At 29.3% G+C, this 22,196-nt stretch overlaps 3 protein-coding genes across 3 annotated transcripts in view; 2 read left to right on the forward strand and 1 right to left on the reverse strand.

Annotated features, from left to right (window-relative positions):
- Positions 1-12,710, forward strand: part of LOC107438527 (trypsin-1) — a 16,804-nt gene extending 4,094 nt beyond the window's left edge. The window contains exons 3-7 of the mRNA XM_016050835.2: positions 396-502; positions 4,745-4,983; positions 5,063-5,095; positions 10,030-10,178; positions 12,293-12,710. Coding sequence (XP_015906321.1) covers positions 396-502; positions 4,745-4,983; positions 5,063-5,095; positions 10,030-10,178; positions 12,293-12,454 — 690 coding nt within the window. The 3' untranslated portion in view covers positions 12,455-12,710. The remainder of the gene's footprint in view (positions 1-395; positions 503-4,744; positions 4,984-5,062; positions 5,096-10,029; positions 10,179-12,292) is intronic.
- The window catches only part of LOC107450407 (uncharacterized), a 477,566-nt gene that overhangs the window by 43,862 nt on the left and 411,508 nt on the right, over positions 1-22,196 (forward strand). The window lies entirely within an intron of this gene.
- Positions 18,902-22,196, reverse strand: part of LOC107438529 (trypsin-1) — a 63,263-nt gene continuing 59,968 nt past the window's right edge. Inside the window, exon 8 of the mRNA XM_043040643.2 lies at positions 18,902-20,589. Coding sequence (XP_042896577.1) covers positions 20,434-20,589 — 156 coding nt within the window. The 3' untranslated portion in view covers positions 18,902-20,433. The remainder of the gene's footprint in view (positions 20,590-22,196) is intronic.

The following is a 22,196-nucleotide window of genomic DNA, read 5'->3' on the forward strand; positions in this document are numbered from 1 at the left end:
GGTTTTTCTCTCAAAGTTATATATATATATATATATATAAATATATATATATGATCATTTACATACACATTCATAATAGTTAAAGAAGATTTTTTTTAGAAATATATAAATATGCAAATAATTTCTCCCTTAATTGTTTCATTCAATGTTTATTTAACATTTTAAAAAATAACTTTAACTTCAATTGAAAGCTCATCAATGAATATTTTCAAAACTAAAATATTTATTCCTATGGCATTAAAGCAGAAATAAGTTTAACTTGAAGGCTACTTTACTTTACTAATTGCTTTTTTGCGCAAATTTATTACGCAATTTTTGATTATAAATAAAACGGAATTATTTTGCGAAAAATAATTATAGATATAAATGAAACTAATTATAATTTTTGTTTTTAGGTTTCTTTAGAGTTGAACCATCCCCAAAAAGGCAAAATACCCCATTTCTGTGGCGGTGTGCTAATTGACAAAGATTGGATTCTCACAGCTGCACATTGTGTTGTAAAGTGAGTTCAGTCCTACCAATTATACTAAATGTATGATACTTAATATAGCATAGTTTGTTTCGAAAATTATGTTTTTCCCAACAAAATATGACTTTTTTTGTTGAAATATTGTTTTTTTTGATTGAATATTGACTGATTTATGTAAAAAACACTTTCATTAAACAAATGAGGTTTGAAAATACACTGTTAGAATTTTCACTGTTAAATTACGATAAAGTTTGTAATCTGTCCATCCTATTAATAGTAGTTTACGGAAAAGAACTTTTTTTACCTTCACTGTTTTGAAACCGTTTACAACTAGTACGGTTAAAAAATCACGAATACAAAATTATACGGTTTTTTGAAACCATTTACAACTAGCATTGTTTCTAAACCGTAAAAACGAAATTTAATTGCACATTGGAGCTAGGCCTTTCTTTAGACAATTAGTACTGGCATTGAGTTAGGTTGGAGCTGAATTGTGTTCTATCAAATGAACCATGCAATGAGGTTTAAATAGTTTATTAGGTGGTTTCATATATCGCAAGAAATGAAAAATAAGCCCTTTAAGCAAAGCAGTTTTAAGATGCGCAAAAGAAAGTATCGTATTCTATGTGTCCAGGGTCACTAATTGAAAAGAGTAGGACACTGAAAAAACTCGTCATGAGTTAAAGGGAATTGAGGAAACATAATGGTGCCATCACTAGGACTCGAACCCCCCTCTTTCTCGGTCATGAGAACCAGATTACCCCTCTCGGATACAATATGCACATGGAACTAAGCGGCTTCTATAAAAAGGGGTTGGTGCGATAAAATTTTGGTTGATTAACTGTCTTAGGTGAAGGCTGTTAATAAACGGGGTTTCTCTCAATTAATAGTTTGAATACCATCTGATTTATGTTTTTTTAACTGTTTTGTTTGAATATGGTAAAATAACAATTAAATAAATTGTTATTTAAGCATTTTTTCTGAGAAATTTCTAACAGTGCAGTTTCTAACATCATATTATTATGTGTGCTAATAGTATATGAGTTATTATTTTTTAAAATAATAACTAATATACTATCAAAAAATAATTAATAATAAAAGAATAATAATAATAATAATAAAAAAGATTAATAAAAAATAATGATGCATAATTAATTTTTCTAAATGTTTATAAACTTTAAAAACGATAGCATTTTTCAAATTGTATTTTTATATATGGCAGGGTATTTTTAAGGAGCTAGGTATTTTTAAGGAGGTATTAGTTAAGGAGCTAGTTAGATTTTCCGACTTATAATTATCTCTTTTTAATTGAAACGTGTTACACTCGAAACTCGTTACATGGAGAGGAAAATCACAAAAATCTCCACCGGTTAGCCTGACGGCACGGGGACTTTAACTCACGATCCGTCTTCCACTTAGGATTTTTTACGTCAGCTCTGTTGTTGGTGCAAGGCGGATGCGAAATTCGTATCGAGTAGTCTGCATTGGGATTCGAACCTGGTTCACCTCTTTGGGAAGCAAATGCTCGATCCCTAGAACGACTCGAAAAGGACTATTTTATTTAAAAACCATCGCTAAATAGCAGACCCAATTTTTGGTCTACGACTACCAATGTTCAAATCCGTAGCCTTGTAATAACCCAATCCAGAAGACAAAAGTATTGGGAGAAACCTGCCCTCGTGGAGGACTTTTTCATTTAACAAATCTTCATTTGCGTTATATGGTGAGGAAAACCACGAAAACCTCCCATGCTTAGCCTGACGGCAACGGGACTCTAACCCATAATCCGTCTACCACTGAGGATATTTTACGTCAGCACTGTGGTCGGTGTGAGCCGGGTGCGGAATTCGTATCGATCAACCATAGCTGGGATTCGAACTCCGTTCAGTACATTGGAAGGCGAACGCTTTATCCTCTGACAAACCACGGCTTCGAAAAAGGATTATAATAGTGGGCTCTTAAATGTTGAAAATAGCGCGTGTATAACGTATGTGGATTTAGGAGGTATTTTCAAAATATGGTGCCCCGAAAAGCACAAAAATACATTTTATTATTACCCCAATATTAAATGCAGTTATCACAGTTTTACTGTCACGTTGTTATTTTTCTGATAAATAAGGTATTTTTTCCTTCCGTGTTCCTAAAATTCTCAGTTGGTAAAAATACACTGAAGACTTCTCATGTTATGCAGATTATATAAGCAACACTAATGTGTACACGGTGAATTTTTTAAATATTAAATTATTGGCTTTATATATTTCCATAAAGACCACCCTTATTACGCAAATTTAGAATCCTTATCAGAATTGAAAAAAAAATGCACATTTGCGGATGCTAACCAATATTTGACCAACGAAAAAAAAAAGATTGACATTTGACCAATTTCAGATGTAAAAGGCAGTTGTAATAGATAGTATTGGAATTAATTGGAGGTTTAAACTTGAAGATGTTTCGAATAACTTCAACTCTTTCGTTTCCTACTTTCAACTCTTCTCGTTTCCCCTCACAATCAAACCTGTCTCGTTGTTTAATACTTACACCTTCCTGTATCATGATTTGTCAAATATCGAAAGAGTTTTCGTTTTTTCTACGGTTAAATATTAATTTCCGACACCTAATGTGCATATTTTTTTGTTCTCATTTTTGATGAGGATTCTAAAAATACGTATTAGGGGCTGTCTTTACTCTTTATTGAACACTCTGTATATCGTGCCTCATGAAATTTATAAGATATTCTCGATAACTCTGATATTAGTGTTTAGTTGGCTCACATAGTCATTATACACACACACATACACAAGCACACATACGTCACTCAGCCATGGCCAAGCCAATGGCTCCTATATCTGAAAGCCTCCACACGGTTTTTTGTAGGTAGTCCTATCAGGCCACTATGAAGGTAAACAAGTTTGCGAAAGAAACATTTAATAGAAAATCTAGTAAAAATAAGATAGTGGTAGCAAATATATGTCGAAAAATTTGTTTAATTTTTTAATTTGATTGGTTTGTCTTATTTACTTGTCAACCACTACAGATTCAATTCTCAAATATCTAATATATATAATTTCTCTCAATTACTTTTAAAAGAGAATTTGGATTCATGCGCACAACTGGTTCACTTTTTAGACAGTTTGAGCAAACTACTTATAAAAAACCGTGTGGAGGCTTTCTGATGTAGGAGGAAATGGCCTAGCACGTAGTCCCATTTTTAGGACTCTATCTTTTAACGGCCTATTATAGGAATGTCGAGTAATTTTGACTCTGGTCAGATGTCGTGGATAGCGTCTAAGCTGGTACCTCTCTCTCCTAATCCCACATCACAACCAACTAGAGCTCTTTCAGCCACGACAGATTTGCTGTGCACTCTGCTGCGTATACCCGTCGGTTGTTTAGTCGACTGTTAGGATCGAACTCTCTACCCTCAGCTCTCCTACTTGCGGTGTGAGCTACGCCTTAATCTACTGCTCCACCGGAGCACTCATAGTCATTTCATTATACATAGGCACTTTCTTATGAATATAGAGTTAGGAATTTCAAGGGTCTTAAGCTTGTTAAACGGGAACCATCATATCTCATGCAAAACATTAAAAACATTTATGATATTTAGAATTATTTTCATTTGGGACGTTTTCAAGACACAATACAAAAAATTTCAAATTTAAAGTTTATGATTTAAACATTAGATATTATTTTATTATTAATTGTATAAACATTCAACTTTGAATGATAAAAATTATTAATATTCAAGCTTCGTCTTCTTTTTGTGCTGTCTTTTGAAATTGATGATAGAAAATTTGTTGAGTAAAAAAGTGGATTTTGGGGGGTTCTTTAAAGCTTCTATTAAAGTTCAAATTGTCTATAGTGTGAAATGGTTCACTCAAAGCTTATGAAAGACTATAAATGAATATTTTTAGAATGAATATTATACATTAAAATGAATATTACATATTATAAATGAATATTATATATTATGAATATACATGTGAATATTTATAATTATTTATTTGTATTAAAATAATTTATTTTTTCTTATTTGCTACTCTATTGAAGGGTTTGGGAAAAAATAGTGATAAGCTACACTTCTTCTAAAAATGACATTTTTGCATCAAAATATTTTTTTACATTGTTTCCAGATAGATATTTTACAAGTACATTTCTTTTTATTAAAGCTTTTAAATAACGTATCCTTGAAGAGTTTGAAAATGTGGCTTATCATTAAATTGCTCTAAATTCTTCAGTTGTCTAAATATTGAAAGTAATGATTAAAAATTTCAGCCCGTCTTTTGTGTTACCCCATCCATCATATTGGCAAGCTCGATTGGGTGAACTGAATTTAAAAGATCCTGATGGCACAGAAAAGAAAATAGGTATTTCTCAAATTTACCATTATCCATGGTATCATGGCTATGATTCAGATATTGCCCTCATGAAATTATCTGAATCAGTTACGAATAATGAAAACATTAAACCAATTTGTTTGCCCAAAGAGACTGATACGTTTCAAGGAATGTTCTGTAAGTTAAAACTTTTGTTCTTGTTGCCAGTATAATAATTTTTGTGCATACAAATGTAAAAAACATTATTTTGTTGTAGGCACTGCATCAGGATGGGGCAAAGTTCAAATGAGTAAGTCATTTAAACAAAAAATTTCTTTGCGTTTTAATTTTTAATTTATCATGAGTTTTATTTAGGCATTCATTTGTAATTGATGGCGTTCCGTACACGGTGTTCATGGAGTGGCACCAATACACTGTGTTCCGTAATTTCCACTCTTAATATATCCATTTTCAAAACCCTTGTCAAAAATAAAGTAAACAATGCCTATACTTTATAGGTCACAAATTAATATTATACAAAGGGGAAAAAAAACTATCGAAATCTAGCAAATCACTACACTGTTAAAAATTTCTCTGAAAAAGTGATTATATAACAAAATATTTAATTGTTAGTCTTCCGTATTTCTTGAAAACATTCAAATAACCTTAAAAAAGATAGTATTCAAACCGTGAGAAAAATTGTTTATTGACTGTTTTCACCTATTATGATTGAACAACTAGAATTTTACCTACTCCGACTAAGCTCACAGGCAATGAGAATCGAGTGCACGTTCTCATTGGCTGCAAGCAAGCAAGCATCGCAGCAAGCTGAAAGCTAAGCTGCTTGTTAAAGATTATGAATTTATATATATTTTTTCCATCATTGGATGCTTAATAATGTTATAGTAATAAGTTTAAGGTGAGCAGTTTATGATGTCTCTTCGTTCTGCTGTTTACATGTTTTAGCCAAGAGGGCTAATCTGCTAATCTCATGACCGGCTGAACGGGAGTTCGAATTCCATCCTTGACACAGTGATATTTCCACCACTTTTTCAACACAGTAGGATTTTGTAGCGTCCTGAATTGTTGGAATGCGAAACACTCATTCACATCTAGATGACAGCACTACAGGTCTGCTTAACACAAAAGTGTCTGTTATTTCACATCTCAAACGGTAGATGGCACCACTATATAAACTAATTTAGCTTCACTCTACGGTTCACTTGACAGAACACAGCTTAACCACAGCCTTTACTCAGTGTTCAGTGAAATTTCATTTTTACGTTTTTTTTTCATCACACCAGTTGTAAACGGTTTTAAAACCATAAAGATAAAGAAATGTTCCTAACCTTAAATTTTACGGTTAATTTGATGGACACACTGCAGTCGGTTATTTTAATGTAATTTTAGAAATTCAAATGATTCAAATTCTGGCAGTGTATTACAGGTAAACAGTAAGCAGGACTCAGAATATAAAAACCAGTTTGATTACTGGAATAAAAAATAGTTGAAAAGTGATGATTAGAAATACTCTAAGATTCTTAAGACAATCAAACTGATTTTTCTGTTTCTCATTCTATCTTCCTCACTAGTGATTTGACAGATTTCAATGTAGAGCTTTCTTAACTCTTGCATAAATATAAATTTGTGACTCCTAATATGGTTACTTTTTTTGACTTCATGTTTGACGAGGACATTAAGAGTTCTCAGTGATGAATAACCTGTATTCTAACTCTTTAACCATGAATAATGCCTTAAAAGGAAAAACAAAACGTATTTGTTATAAGCATCCTTACCCTGCTTATAACATAGAGAGTGCTTTCGAAATTCTTCTGATCAGTGAAAATCTCTTTAAATCGATTTTGGCCAACTATTAGGTTGGTAGTAATGAAATATCGGATTTTTAAGCGAATATATAAAACTATATATCTTTTTTTCAAAAACTCTAAATTTGATTAAAAGCTGCTCCATTTGCTTCAATACACTTTTCTTAACGAGATTTTAATACTTACAGTCCCTGGCCTAATTATCAGACCCACTATAAGATTCTAAGTAAAATCTTAACTATCAGTTGATACTCTACAGCTTTAATGTTTTTATGTGACTGAAACCGGTTTGCACTTGTTTACGCTAGTGTATCAGTTGGTCAAATTAGACGATATATTATATAAATATAGAATATTTATTATATCAAACACTATATTGGTATATTATAATAATTAGGTCAAATTATTTGACGAACTGTAGTTTTTTAATAATTACATGATTTGTACGAGTTTATATGCAATACTATTATAGCTAAACCCACATGTAATGGGTTTTTATTCAGGGGATTTTTTATAGACTTATATACTTCCGATTTGTATTTATTTTTAACTTATTGCATTGCAATGTTAACCCATTGATACAGGAGCTTAAACAAATGCATCCGAGTAAAAACAATAGAGCTGTATAGTATCACTTGATAATTATAATTTTACATAGAACCTTAGAGTGCTCTTAATAATATGAACCCGGACTGTAGGTGCCTGTCTTCAAGGAATTCTAATCTTTAGTCTACTATTATATGGAATTTTTCAGACTGTCATATATAATATTTTTCACATGGTTCTCCCAATAGTTTTTCCGATTGTGTTCTTAGAATAAGCTTATTAGTTGGATCTTTTGCCAAACAGGGTTTACTTTTTAAAGAGTTAGAACAGTTTTTCAAGCTAAACAGTATGGAAATGAAGACAGTCTGAAATATTTCATATCAGAGTTCAGAAGATCAGTACCATATCAAACGACATGCATCTACGCAATTAGGGAAAAGTGTATTGAAACAATTGGAACATATTTTAATTCACTAAACAGCTTTTGAAAAAAAAATTAGTTTATGCATTCACTTAAAAATCCAATATTTCATACGTACTAACCTAATAAATCATTATGGCTGTTAAATTATGTGAAGATATATTTTAAACCATTGAATGGCTAACAATTGGGCAGCTTTTAAATATTCGTCTGATTTCGACAGTATCTTTATATGTTAAACCATTTTTTTCCGTTTCGGATCTGTATATCTTTATCTGTATATCTTTAATATTTTCCCCAAAACTCACAGCAAGGATTTTAATTCGATGTGAACAAAAATAATTATAATGTTTTTGCAACTATTTTATATGAATATGTAAAATCTTAGATGAATAAAAAATAATATGTTCTACTTAGTTTTTTTTTAAGAAATGTAATACATAGTTTTAGACAGTTTTGTAAGTACTGAAGAAAGCTTACAATATTCATATTACTTGCAAAATTATAATGAATATTTATAAATATATTAATAATACAATAGATTTGAGACCATTTTGATATAATTATTTAAAATAAATAAGGAAATATTATGATTAGATAGTTTTTTATGAGATGGTTCCTAAAGCATCTGAATAAAATCAATAATACTTAAAAAAATAAAAATACTATTTAGTGCAGAGACACGTGTTCCATTTTCATTGTTAACCATTTTATATATTTTCATAACTCATGAGATGGGTCATATATCTTAATCTAAATATCTTTAATATTTTTTCCATTACTGATAAAAATGGATTTGGTCAGCTTTTAACACCATTTTAATAATTCAGTGAAATTCTCGTACAACCCTTTATATCTCAACATCTCTGATTTTAATAAAAATTACTCATACATTAAAAAACATCATTCTAAGCATGTAAAAAATACTAAAGAAATTTACAACATAAAATAAAAAAAAATTCGGAAAAAAATTGATTGTTGCATTTCTGCAACCTTATGCAAAATGACGAAAACCTGTTTGTTGCATTCCTGCAACATTGTGAAAAATGGCACTAAAATTAAAAGATTCAAAAATTTTAATTCATCTGAAAATTTTTAAAACAATTGTTACTTTTGTTGTAACAAAGTCCTACACCACATTTCTCACAAACAGTTTGTGTAAATCCTTTGCATTTTGGGTATTTGCATCTGATTCTTTTGTTAGCCCAATTAGGCTAGTGCCCAATTTCATCTCGGCGCACTGGTTTTGGCCGACAATATCCGAAATCGTCCTTCAAAATTTGTTTGGGCTAAGACATAGGCTTTTTGTGTATGTTGCAGATATGCAACAAGGTGATATAAAGGGATAAAACAGAATAGCATTGAAATATTCATAAAAAGTTCTTTTGTCAATTAACTTAAGGGATAAGAATATCGTTCTATAAAATTTTTACACAAATTAGACTTATTTCAGCAGTCAACATACAAGATATACAGGTGGTCAAGTTACGGAAGTTTTGATCTCTTTTTTTTAATATAGGATAAATTCATTTCTAGGTAATACTACGTAAAAAAGTTTCACGTATCTTAACAAGAAAATATGGTGGCAACTACTTTACACCAAACTGGTGAAGTAAAACGCCACACATAACTCTTAGATCTAGTTTTTTCACTACAACAAGAACCCAAGAATAGTTCCTGATGTAATGAAACCTATGTTCTTTTGCGCTCGTTTGTTACTCTGTAGCATTAAAATTCACAATTACAGAAAGATATATACATAGAGTCTGTTAAGTTATTTTTAAGATATAACATAAAGCAAGAAACATATACACAGCACGTAGAGAATATTAATATGAATTCGAATTAGGCTTAATAAAACCGAAGTGGTTAGAAATGAAATATTATGAAATATTTAATACAGCTACAGGTAATTAAAAATTAAAATATAATTATCCTTATTACGCAACTAAAAATACACAGATTTATTTTAACGACAAACTTTTGTTTTAGTAGTTACTTTATAGAGGCGTTGAAGTAAACAACAAACATACAACAACTCTAACTCAATGTAAACTAACTACTGGTGATATCTAAAGTGTGCCAACGTTTGCTGTTTTCAGAAGCGAAAATAACTCAATAGTTGTTAGAATGCGTGTAATCTTTGCGTAATGTTTTTCCACTTTAGTTGTTTAGATTTAACTACAACCTTTTGTATATGAAAAGCTTATATGGTGTTAACTTGAAATAAAGTGATCCTTTTTGCAATTTTTGAGTTGTTTAACATCAAATTTGAAAAGATATTACACCACTGTTTTTACAGAGTAGAGGTCAACTTAGACTAGAGGTCAGATTACAAGGGTAGTTAACTTTCAGGTTTTGCTGTATTTGCTTTGATATAATTTTGTAAGATGTTAAGTAAGATAAGAAATATGCTAATCGCACATATTATTATTATTTTTAATTAAATAGGTTCTAAGGCATCGGAAGATCTCCGAGCAGTAGCCATTGAAGTATTCGACAACACTAAGTGTCAAGCATACACAACGAAATTTCGAATACCATTGCAAATTTGGCATCTCTGTGCAGGAACATTACATGGTGGAAAGGGCACATGTCAAGTAAAAAAATAATATTTCCTTCTTTTTTTAATTGTTGTAATATTGCTTGAATTTTAGAAACCTCAAGACCACACCCTTAATATTTTAATAAATTAAAAAATCAACTTTACGCTGTATACAGAGTGTTCTCACAACCTTAACCTTGATCTAAAATTTTAGAATACATGTTTAGAATAAACTTTCACATATTAAATGGTCATAACTAATATTTATCAAAATACTTTAATATTTTAAAATATCGAAATTGTAAGTAGCAATTGCACAGATTTAAGCCAATTAAAAATGCAATTAATCTATTAGATAGAAACTTTGTAACACATTTCTCAGTGAATTTAACGAATTTAATAGCAAGTTTACTTCATTTAAAAATTGGAGTTTTTTTTTAAGGTTTTGATTTTACTGTTAAAGTTTCTTCTATGAAGAGATCTTTGCCAGTAAATTAAATGTGATCTGTAAGTAAATTTTACCACACATTATAAAACCATACTATATTGTTAATTTTACTAAATTCATTACCAAAGCGATTCGGTAAAAATTACCGAGCTATTTGGTGTTTCCACAGAGCAAGATACATTATAAATTTTACCATATTTTTTTCTCAACGTGCTTACATTACTTGTAGTTACTATGTCTAGATTGTCCTTTATTTCTTTTAGTTTTCAACTAACGTTACTCTTAGTGTTTTGTTATAAAAGTAAAGAGTGTCCGAAAATATTTCATGATTTAAATTTTGCCCTTTTTGCTTTATAAAATAGTGTCAATGAAAATAATAAGTGAAATAAAGTGACAACTAAAAGTTCTGAGTTATTAAAAATAAAGCACCATATGAAAAACAAAGTGTTCTCATTGTTGAGCACATTGTTGTGTCATATTTTGCTCATGTAATTTCTCGCTTTGGTGATCAGATAATGAAATTTAAAGCTGCAAGACTTTTTTCTTTGTGGTTTTTTGAAGTCAAAGAACTATTTCAACACGCCCTTCAATTACAAACGCATCGAAAGATCTATATGTTGTTCATCTTGAGTACCGTTGCAACGAAATTAAGAAACATTATTAAAAACAGTCATTAAAAACTTCTACAAAACAGGGAGCATACGTAACAACAAAACTCCTCTCCAATCCAATTTGCTGTTTCATGCAAAAAACATTACTGTATATTTTAAATAGAGAAAAACAATTTGGTAAAAGTACCGAACTGAATGATAATGGTAAAAAAAAATCACAATTATGGTTAACGAAACCAAAATTTACGATTTTTACGATTAAAAACATATACGATTAAACCATTCATTCGGCAATTTTCCGTTCATATGATAATGGTTTAACGGAAATTCTAGTATTCAAAATTATAGTTTTTATTTAGACACATTTAGTAAAAAATACAAAATTGAGAAGTGAAGTTAACCGAATAAATAGTTTTTATGACATGCTCTAAGGTATCCTGATAAAATTGCCTGATTTTACCACGGTTACCAAATTTTATCACATATTATAAACCATATTTTATTGTAATTTTTACCCAAGATCTTCAAAATAAAAGTGTCGAACTTTTTGGTGTTGCCATAGAATCATACTTTTCGTCGTCAGTGAATAGACATTTCCATGTCTTTAAGTATGAAATGCATTTTTTCCGAGTATCAACTTCTTTGGTGTCAGTTACAAGCTTAAATTATAGAAATGATTACCAGTTACAAAAACCTGGTCCTTTTAATATCAGATACGAACAAAGTATAACTTTGGCAATATGTAAGTTTTTGAAGAATAGTTATTCTGCCCATTCACGAAAAAAAAATTATAAACATAATTTGGTTTTTAACAGCAATCATTTACTTATGAAAGAAAACTCAATTTGAATGTTGAAAAAATTAAGAAAGTTGTCAATAACTAATGAATTATTCTTTTAAATTTTTTTAAAAAAACTAAATTTATAATGGCTTACTCCATTTTTATATTTTTTGATTACAAAAAAGATGCACTAAAAATTATATAAATGAAACACGACCTCGATCAAAGCGTTATATATACTTATAATTTATGCTTGTAACATTTATGCAATATAACTGCGTATCTTGTTTTATGATGTAAAGTGACAAAATGACCATTTCCTTTTTCAGGGAGATTCAGGTGGTCCATTAGCTTGCAAAACAGCAGATAGAGGATGGGTTTTAGCTGGCCTGACAAGTTTTGGATCCGGATGTGCCAAATCCGGCTTTCCGGATGTTTATACTCGAGTTAGTTATTTTTTGCCATGGATAAAGCAAATGAGAGGTTATTAATTGTCTAACAAAAATAACCGGGAAACTTAAATTATTTTATTGTACCGAGCTTTTTGTTGTAGGAACATCATTCTTCATTATATTTGATGAACAAATTTCGTATACATTACGTATTACGTGATATATATGCACTATTTTCGGAAATATATCAGAATTCATTTCTATTTAAAACATATGGTTCCTCTAATGTGGTCAATTTAAATGTTTCTGCATGTTGCTTAAACCATGAAAATAAAAAAGAATTTTTTAGTTGCAATCTGATTTTTGTTTGTTTTTCGACGTACATGTACAGTTGACAAAAGGAAAAGAGAATTATTTAATTTTTTGGACGTAGCATTTAATTTTTGTGAAGTGAAATTTAGAATATAAGAGTAAGTTTTTAATCAGAGATGATGTTTGTAGAATATCTTTATTTTATTACATATATTATTTTATTAATAACCTATAAACTATGCAAAGTAAACACTGTAACATTATTGATTGAAGGTTTAAATGAAAAATCATTATTTCACAATATTTTCGATTTTTTATACAGTTAGGCTTAGTCTTTTACTAAAATAATACTTATTAATTAAAATACGATGAAATTTCTGTTTTGTTTTTACAATTTTGCGCCATGATCGCATTTTACAAGATAAAAAAGACCGTAAGCTTCTTATTTGCGAAGTGATTATTGCGATTCAACGGTATGGGAAAAATACTAACAAATTTAACAAAAAATTTACGAGTAGTTTTTTCACTGCCGGTAAAATTTTTGGGGAGTAAATTTCGTTGCTTGTGAGAGAAATATATGTCTAGGTTAAATATCTATTAGTTAACTATTGATTTATTTAATTAGTTTCATATTTTAATTACTATGTGTAATTTCACACGAACATGTCTCTAAACAAACAAATAATATATATTTTTCAATCTTTAAACATTTTTTTAATTTAGTACACTTTACCATAAATGTACGGAAGTAGTAGAGTGCAGCCTACTTTTTGAGAATTTTTTTCTGACTTCCTAACGTCATAATGCATAATAAGAAAATAAGGGACAACCTGTCTTTAAATTTTCGTAATTGTTGTGGAATATACTGTTAGAATTTTTTAAAAAAAATGTTTAAATGACAATTTATTTAATTGTTATACTAGCACATTCAAATTGTTAAATATTAGAAAAATAGTTTATTGATTGTTTTCACTTAATACGGTAAAACAACTAGAATTTTATCCCACAGACAATGAAAATCAAATACGCGTTCTTTGAAAGCTGGAAGATAAGAAATGAAATAAGGATTAAAAAACGCATGTATTTTTTTTCCATATCATCGGATGTCTAACGCAACAGCGGATGCCTAATATCCTTATATTAATAAGTGTCAAGTGAACACTTTATGAAGCCACTTAGTTCCTTGTAGCTGGTAACTTGTTTTAGCTGAGAGCGCAAATCTGTTAATATCATGACCAGCTGAACGGGGGTATGATTCCTAGCGTTGACATAGCAATATTTCCTCCATTCCTTTAACGCAGGAATGTGTATTATTTCTTATCTCTCACAATGGATGGCAACACTAGATAAACTAATTAAGACACATTCCAATGTTCACTTCAGAAACCACAACCTAATCACAACTTCACCCTAATGTCCAGTTAAGTTTTATTTTTACAATTTTGAAACCTCGCTAGTTGCTAACGGTTTCAAACCAGAAAAGGAAACTTTACGGTCAATTTGAGGGACAGACTGATGCCGGATATCTTACCTTTTACCGTAAACACTAGTTTTATTGCCCGGAAATTTGGAGATCTTTCTCTCGCTATATATGTATACATACATACATATATATATATATATANGCCTGGTGGCGGAGTGGTAGCACCTCGCGCTCCCGTGGCACAGGTCCTGGGTTCGATCCTCGGGCCGGGCAAGGTCGACTCAGCCTCTCATTCCTTCAGTGGGTAGATAAATGAGTACCAAGCATGCTTGGGAACTAAAGACTGGGGGTTCCGCTTTCGGCTGACCACCTAACCAAAGCACCTGCTCCAGCACCCCAGAGCCCAAGGTCAAGAAAACTGAGATGAGCATAGTAGGCATTGGCCCTCTATGGGCTGTCGCGCCACTGAGTTTAGTTTATATATATCATATATATAATCATAAATATATATAATCATAAAAAGTATTTATATTTTTCGATGCCTTTTTAATGATTATTTTTATTCCAGACGTCCTCTTGTCATTGATTAAAACAAATCACAATCTTTTAAGGTATGTTTAAGTTATAGCCATTCAATTAAACCTGTCAATCCTAGTTGTTTAACAGTTTTATATTCGCGTTGAGCTCCTTTGGTTTCGGGGATTACAAAATCACTTATAAAGACTCTTTTTATTATTTTTTTTTTGATTTAAAATAATTGTCTCACCATTTAGATGTGTGTTCAGGGTTATTATCTTGATGAAAAAGGAATCTTTTTCCAATATTTTTCGTTCTAGAGGAAACAACAACATAAAAAATCATAAACACACCCAAATATTTTTAGCTATATTTACATTATACGTGGTGTTAATTTTGTTTTTTAAAAAAACATCTAATAAGAATTAACATGTTATAGAGCCTGCGGTCATTAAAAACAATGATTTGTGGAAACGCTATTTAAAATTTAAGGAGAGCTAATTAAATTCATGTACGTGTTAATATATAGGCTTTAACTTTCTCCTTTATATCAGTATCAGTTATTTTTTTTAAGGAAAATATTATCAAAAATGCATTATGATAAAATTGAAAACACAATTATGTAAAATTAAAAAATGTTACGTTTTAAAATTTTTTTATCTTTTCTATTAGCATAAACTTAACTTGACATTGGCTCTTTCTTTCCCTACAATTAAGGATAGTTTCCGTTGTCAAAATGTTGCATCTTTTGTAACAAAATATCTGACAGAATACTTATGTAATATGATATGCTTTACTTTTTATAGTAAGTTTCAAGTTACATACCCTCAATGTACGGTATGTCAGGATAAATTACCTTAGTAAGTGCAATGTATCGATTTATATTAACGCAATAACTTCCGACATAAAAGTATCAACAGATTCTGTTTGCAAGTCACGTACAAATAATGGCGCCAAGATGAGGTATTAGCTTTTTGTTACTCTAAAATTTCTTTTTGGTTAAGATGCATTGCCCTTTTTTCTTCTACTTTTTAAACTTCGTCCCGATAAACGAATTCTTGAGGTGAGTTGTTGAGAAAGTTTATACGTGAGATGTTTCTTTTTTTCATTTTTTTTTCAAGGCTGATGACCTGATAGTATCATGAAAATAAAAGCTCACGACCTATTACTTCATAGGTGAAAAAAAAAACTGGTTTACCTTAGTTCTGTTGAATTCCGGAAGCAGTAAAAGTGGCCTCTTGATTTGTTAAGTCTGTCAGAAGAAATAATTTGACTCGTAAGGATCATATGAAACTTATCCTACTCTTCAACAGCGGAAAAGGTGTGGTGATGTTAAACTCCCACATGCCAAATAATTTATTGTTAAATAATTATACAGCATTGCATTGAAGTAGATTACATTGTTTTGACAAAGAAAGTTCACGCCTTCTCAAATTTTTTGAGACTGTTTACAATTACAAATATACATATTGAAGAAATTGTGAGCAGAAATCTAATATTGACATTTCTAAAAGTTGAATATGGATGATGGCAGAATTCCCGTGATAGTTGTTCCGATTGCCTTTAGGAGAAAATAAAATAAGTAATTTTAATAAAAAAATTGGTATTTTGATAGTGTCGAGACTATAAAAGTTCACTACCTATTACTTTATGGGAAAAAAATACCGGTTTATCTTAGTTCTGTTGAATTCCAAAAGTAGTAAAAGTGACCTTTTGATTTGTTAAGTCTGTCTAGGGCAAAAATTGGACTAGTAAGGTAAGGATCATATTAAACTTATCATATTCTTCAACAGCAGAAAAGGTGTGGTGCTGTTTTTCACTCACATTCTAAATAGTTTACAGTAAAATAAGTTTAAGATATTGAAGCATATTTCATTGTTTTGGCAAAGATAGTTCAGACCTACTCAAGTTTTTCAGACTATTTTCAATTATAAATATATATATTGGAAAAATATAATTCAGCAAGCCAATATTGAAATTTTTTAAACATGTGCAATACTGCTAACGTAGATGCTAGAAGAATTTTCGTGATAATTATTTTGATCATCTTTAGGAGTTTGATTAATAAATATTCAATTATTTATTTTGATAATTTATTAATATAAATGTGATACTTTTCTATAAAACCATTAGTTTTCTGCGATAGGAAATATATCTTTTTTAATCCTCGTTTGAGAACATCACTTCATTATGATAGTAGTGTTAATGTCATGAATCATATCTCCTCTCTTGAAAAAAAGAAAAAAACTTGAAAGAAAATAAATCCAGAAGACAAGCGAACTCCTGGAACAAGTATCAGGAGAAATGTCTTCTTAGAGGATTGATCGACTGAAATGAACTCTTTTTTTTTTTTTTTTTTTTTTTTTTTTTTTTTTTTTTTTTTTTTTTTTTTTTTTTTNTTTTTTTTTTTTTTTTTTGTGTTGCATGGAGAGAAAAAGCATTAAAAACCTCCCGCTGTTAACCTACCGACAATCTTTCTCTACTCTGGCCTATGACCTATTTATCACTAAGAATAATTTATGTCCACCCTGAGGTAAGTGTCGGACGAGCGGAATCGGCATATCTTTTTTATTGGTAACTTTTTTTTTGAAAAGCATTCAAGTGAATTGCATGATCTTTCAGGACAGAATTTCTCAAACTGTTCTTATTAAGACTCATTAATTTTGGTTGCATACATACACTAATTCTTCAAAATAATTAGTTTATAAATCTAATACAAGCGTAGCATAGAGAGAATATTAAGACGAATACGAACTAGGCTTAACAGAGCAGAAAAAATCATACATGCTACTTGGCTTAAAGTAGCTGTAACTATTCTTCGCATTTAGTAACACTAATCTTTATAATTATTGTAAGCTAAGATACACGTAGGAGACAGTAAAGTTATTTTCACGAGAAGAAAGTAAAGTAAGAATCTTTAATTTAGGTTGTATACATACACTAATTCTTAAAAATAATTAGTTTACAAACCAAACATACGCGTAGCATAGAGAGAATATTAAGACAATTACGAACTAGGCTTAACAGAGTAGAAGAAATTATACATGCTACTTGGTGTAAAGTAGCTGTCACTGTTTTTTTGCGTTCTATAACACTAATCTTTATAATTGTAGTAGGCTAAGATACACATAGGAGACAGTAGAGTTATTTTTACGAGACAAAAATAAAGTAAGAATCATTAATTTAGGTTGCATATATACACTAATTCTTAAAAATAATTGGTTTATAAATCAGAAATAAGCAGAGCATATAGAGAGAATATTAAGACGAATACAAACTAGGCTTAACAGAGAAGAAGCAGATAGAAATTATTCATTATAGAATTATTTAATATAATTTACAGAGACTTGAAAACTAAAATATGCATATCTTTATTACACAACTAAAAACATCCATACATATTTCAATAGCGAACTTCAGTTTCTGTAGATGAAAAGAGGTATTTAAGATAACGAAAAACACTCGCCAGCTCGTTATTGATTGTAAACAATTACAGACGATAACCAAAAGTGCGCCAACATTAGAGTTTTTATTTCGGAATCGAAAATATTTATTGCACGTTGAAGGCGTTTTATCTTGGTGTAAATTTTTCCATTATAGGTATTTAGTGCTTTTTAAATTGTATAAGAACGTTAGCGATCTGACATTAACTTGAAAAAAAAAATTCTTTTACACAATTTTTAGAGTTCTTCAAAATCAAATTGATAATTCATCACGGTTTTTACCGTGTAAAAAAGCTTCAGATAAGCTTTAAATGGATGTATGAAACAGTTCAAAGAAAATGGAAGCGTTGAGAAATGATGCATAAGAAAATGTCTATCGCATAAGGCAGTCTTGTGTCACTAGTTATAAAATGTTCATTGTTTGTTAGAACTCCAAAAACTACCATGTAAATAAGCGTTTACGACTTCATGCCTGTATGTTGGTTTTAAGTTTGAATATAGTTAAGTGAGTTGAATCAACACTTCCTAGAAAAGAAAAGGCTCCGTTACCATAAACGATATATCTGATCCTTTAATAGTCCAGCAGTTTATGCTTGTTACGTCAGAATACTAAATTAAATCGCATTATTTTCACAAACCTCTTGATGACCGTCGGATGAGTGATGGCTTGCAGAAAAATGCGGATTTTATTCTTTTATTATTTAAAAACTTTGTATTTTTCATTTTTGTACCGCATTTATGATAAATAATTTGCATATTACAATTTTAGAAGACCCTGTATTAATCCTTCAAAAGTTAAAAAATTGCATCAATGTGCTGCTGTAAATATGTTTAATAAAGACTAGATGAAAATAAGAACAATTCATTTTATTTACAAAAATGTTTATATACATTATTTTTTTTTATCTACAAAATATATTCAATTTACAAAATATGTATATTGCAATTACATACATGTCCAGCATAGTAAGTTTTATTACATGGTTTTATTCCTAAGTATCGAAAATATAATCATTTTTAAAATCATTAAATAGAATTTTAATTACGCGCTGAGTTTAATTTATACAATTGTTAAAAAACACGTTTAAAGAAGCAATTTTTTACTAAAAGAAATATACTAATAAATTTATATTTTGGCTCCTATTGAAATAAATGAGGACTTAATACGGCAAGTATAGTAAGTGTCAAAAGAAATTTTTTTGTTTAAAGGCATAAAATCACCTGTTGTTGCATTTACAATATCTACGATTTTCCATCAATACGCATCTCTCATTAATCTATCATCCACCAAGTTAGTCAGTTGACATTTTCATTTGAAGAACAATCTTTAAAAGTTTTGGCATTTAATCTTTAACCACCTTTAGCTTATTTACTAGGCTTAAAATTTGGATTGATTTTCAATTGATTAGACTATTTTCTAATTTTTTTAAAAAAGGAATAATTGTTTTCAAATAAATTTTATCTTTATTTTGTTTAGAGAGGAGCTGATAAAAGTTGTAGAGCAAATAACCTTAATGCAAATAAAATAGTGTTGCTACAATTTAAGACCATCTTCGGTAAATGAATCTTTTAATTTTTATTAAACTTAATCTAATTATTCCAATTAAAAATAATGTTTCATTTTTTAACTGTAATAATTAATGATATCATTTTCTTATATTTTAGAATTCTGAAGCTGCATGTTAATATGTCAAACAAACTATTCCTTAATTTAAGTAATAAAATAGACAAAAAATGATTATTTACTTCCTGCACCGTAAAAGCTTCCGTTTCATATTACGGTAAAAATTACTGTCATCTTGGGTGCTGTATCTGTAAAATTCCTTTTTAGCATAAATTTTATACCGTAATTTTTACAGTAGTACTTATTTAATTACAGTGATTCAATGATTTTGCAGTAAATATTATTACACAGAAAATTGCGGTTCATCAGATTTTTTGTTCTGTAACTGATTTTAAATGGATTTCACGGTAAAAAGACACTCTGAGTGACGGTACAAATTTATCGCAATTAGATCCAAAATTTCTTACAGTGTAATTATGTAAAACAGAAAAACAATCAGAATAATTTCCTTAAAATAAATTGTCATTGTAAGGGTTATAAAATTTTTAGCAAAAGAAATATTTTATATTTCTTAAAAAAAAATAAATTCTGTATCATTATCATAACACGTTGAAGAAAACGTTATCCTTTTCTCGAAAAATATCGAATGAGATAAATTCTTTTTGAAACTATATACTCAAAATGAGTTACTTTAAATAATTCTCTGGAAAGAATAAATTCTACCAAAGCCTAAATAGCTAATATAGCTGCTCTTACTATATATAATACAATTTAAAAAAGACAAATTTATTTTCCTAGGAATTTTTAATAAAAATGTGTGTTAGCTAGTGACTTTTTCTATCCAATCCACATATTCGGATATTTTTGTATAAACACCTGGTAGTTTCGGTCTTGCACAGCCGACACCCCAAGAAACTAAACCAACTAAGGTAGATCTTCCATTTTTTACTGCAGTCAAGGGGCCACCAGAGTCACCCTAAAGGGTAAAAAAAGCTTTGATTTAAAGTATTAAAAAATATTAATGAATTTCAATTGAATAAGCAGTTTTAAGAAGGGAACAGATACAAATATTGATGTTGAAATTGAAATTGATGTGAGTTCATGTTTAAAAGTATCAAAATGAATTCAGTGTGGATGGAAAATTCAAAACCCCGGATATATTTTAATCTAATGATCAAATTTTTAAGCAATAAAAAGCAATTTCAGTGTTTCAAACTGCAAAATGTGACTAAAAAAATTATGATTTTTTATTTCAAACCATTTAAAATAACTTGAAAAATTTTTAGTCATATTCATTTCATTGAATGAAATTGAACAAAAAAATTATCATTTGTATTCAATTAAAATAATTTTTTTTAAATTTTACTTTACATAAAAATTGCAGTTCCTAATTTTTTTTAAATAATCAAATTTCTGAGAATAAATTAGTTTTTAAATTGTCATGTTTTGAGAACTAAGCAATGGATTCCATGCAAAAAGTTTATATTTATCCATTATTAAAACAAACAAAAAATATAATGCAACTATTTTTCAGAAAATATTTTTTTGAATATTTTTATTTAAGTAGATGAGTTTTAAGTTTGAATGTAAAAAGTTTAAATCTAGATTAATTTCCCATTTATGGAAAAAACAATATTATTTTAAGATTTTTAAACTGACGACATGCTTTATTTCACATTTTCCAGTTACCTATATTTGGTAAAAATCGATAAAAAGTTTTTTACCTGTATGTTAAAATCCAATCTTTATCTAAAAAGCTATTTAAGTTGTAATGTTTTTTTTTTGTACATTGTAGAATGATTTTGTTTCATCATTAATAAAAAGTATGTATCATACAATACAGTGTTTTTAGAACGTATAAATTGGTAATTTTGAAAAAGGAGACAAAATTTTTGGATTTTCTTTTCTTTTTTTTTAACTTTCTAATCCTTTTTCTTCATTTTTATAGAATTGCTTTCATTTTTACCGAAAAAAAAATTTTTTTTCCCCTCAGATTTCAGAGTGAATATGCTATTTCTTTGGAGGCCACTTAAATGGTCACTAAAAAAAAAAAAAAAAAAAAAAAAAAAAAAAAAAAAAAAAAGAAAGAAGGAAAGAAAAGAAAGAAGAAAAAAGCAGTAAAACAGTTTTAGAAAAAATTGCGGAACAGTGTTCGTCTGCAAACACTGGTTCAAATCCCGTTATCCAATTTCTAAAAGTTCTCTGATTTAACTAGAGGAACTGAAAATGCGCAGCAATTGAGTCGAATTAATAATTGTTCTTCCTATTATCTTGGCAATAATGTTACACTTGGGACCATGTTCTTGAGAGTAATAGCGTATCTTTGTACATCTTAACATGCAGAACGATCCTTTCAGTACTTATTCAGTAATTTAAGAAATGTTTCTAATGGTTTCGGAGACGATAAGTTTGATGAATGATAAGCATATAGACAAATTGCAGTTAATCCAAATTGTTAATTCAAATCAATTTAATACAAATTGTTTGAGTATGAAATTCAAATCAGATGAAAGATATTTGAAAAATAATAATCTGTTTAATGACCACATTAAACGAAAATAGAAATTAGTAAATTTTCTATTT

The sequence above is a fragment of the Parasteatoda tepidariorum genome, chromosome X1, assembly GCF_043381705.1.
Source record: "Parasteatoda tepidariorum isolate YZ-2023 chromosome X1, CAS_Ptep_4.0, whole genome shotgun sequence".
Classification (NCBI taxonomy): domain Eukaryota; kingdom Metazoa; phylum Arthropoda; class Arachnida; order Araneae; family Theridiidae; genus Parasteatoda; species Parasteatoda tepidariorum.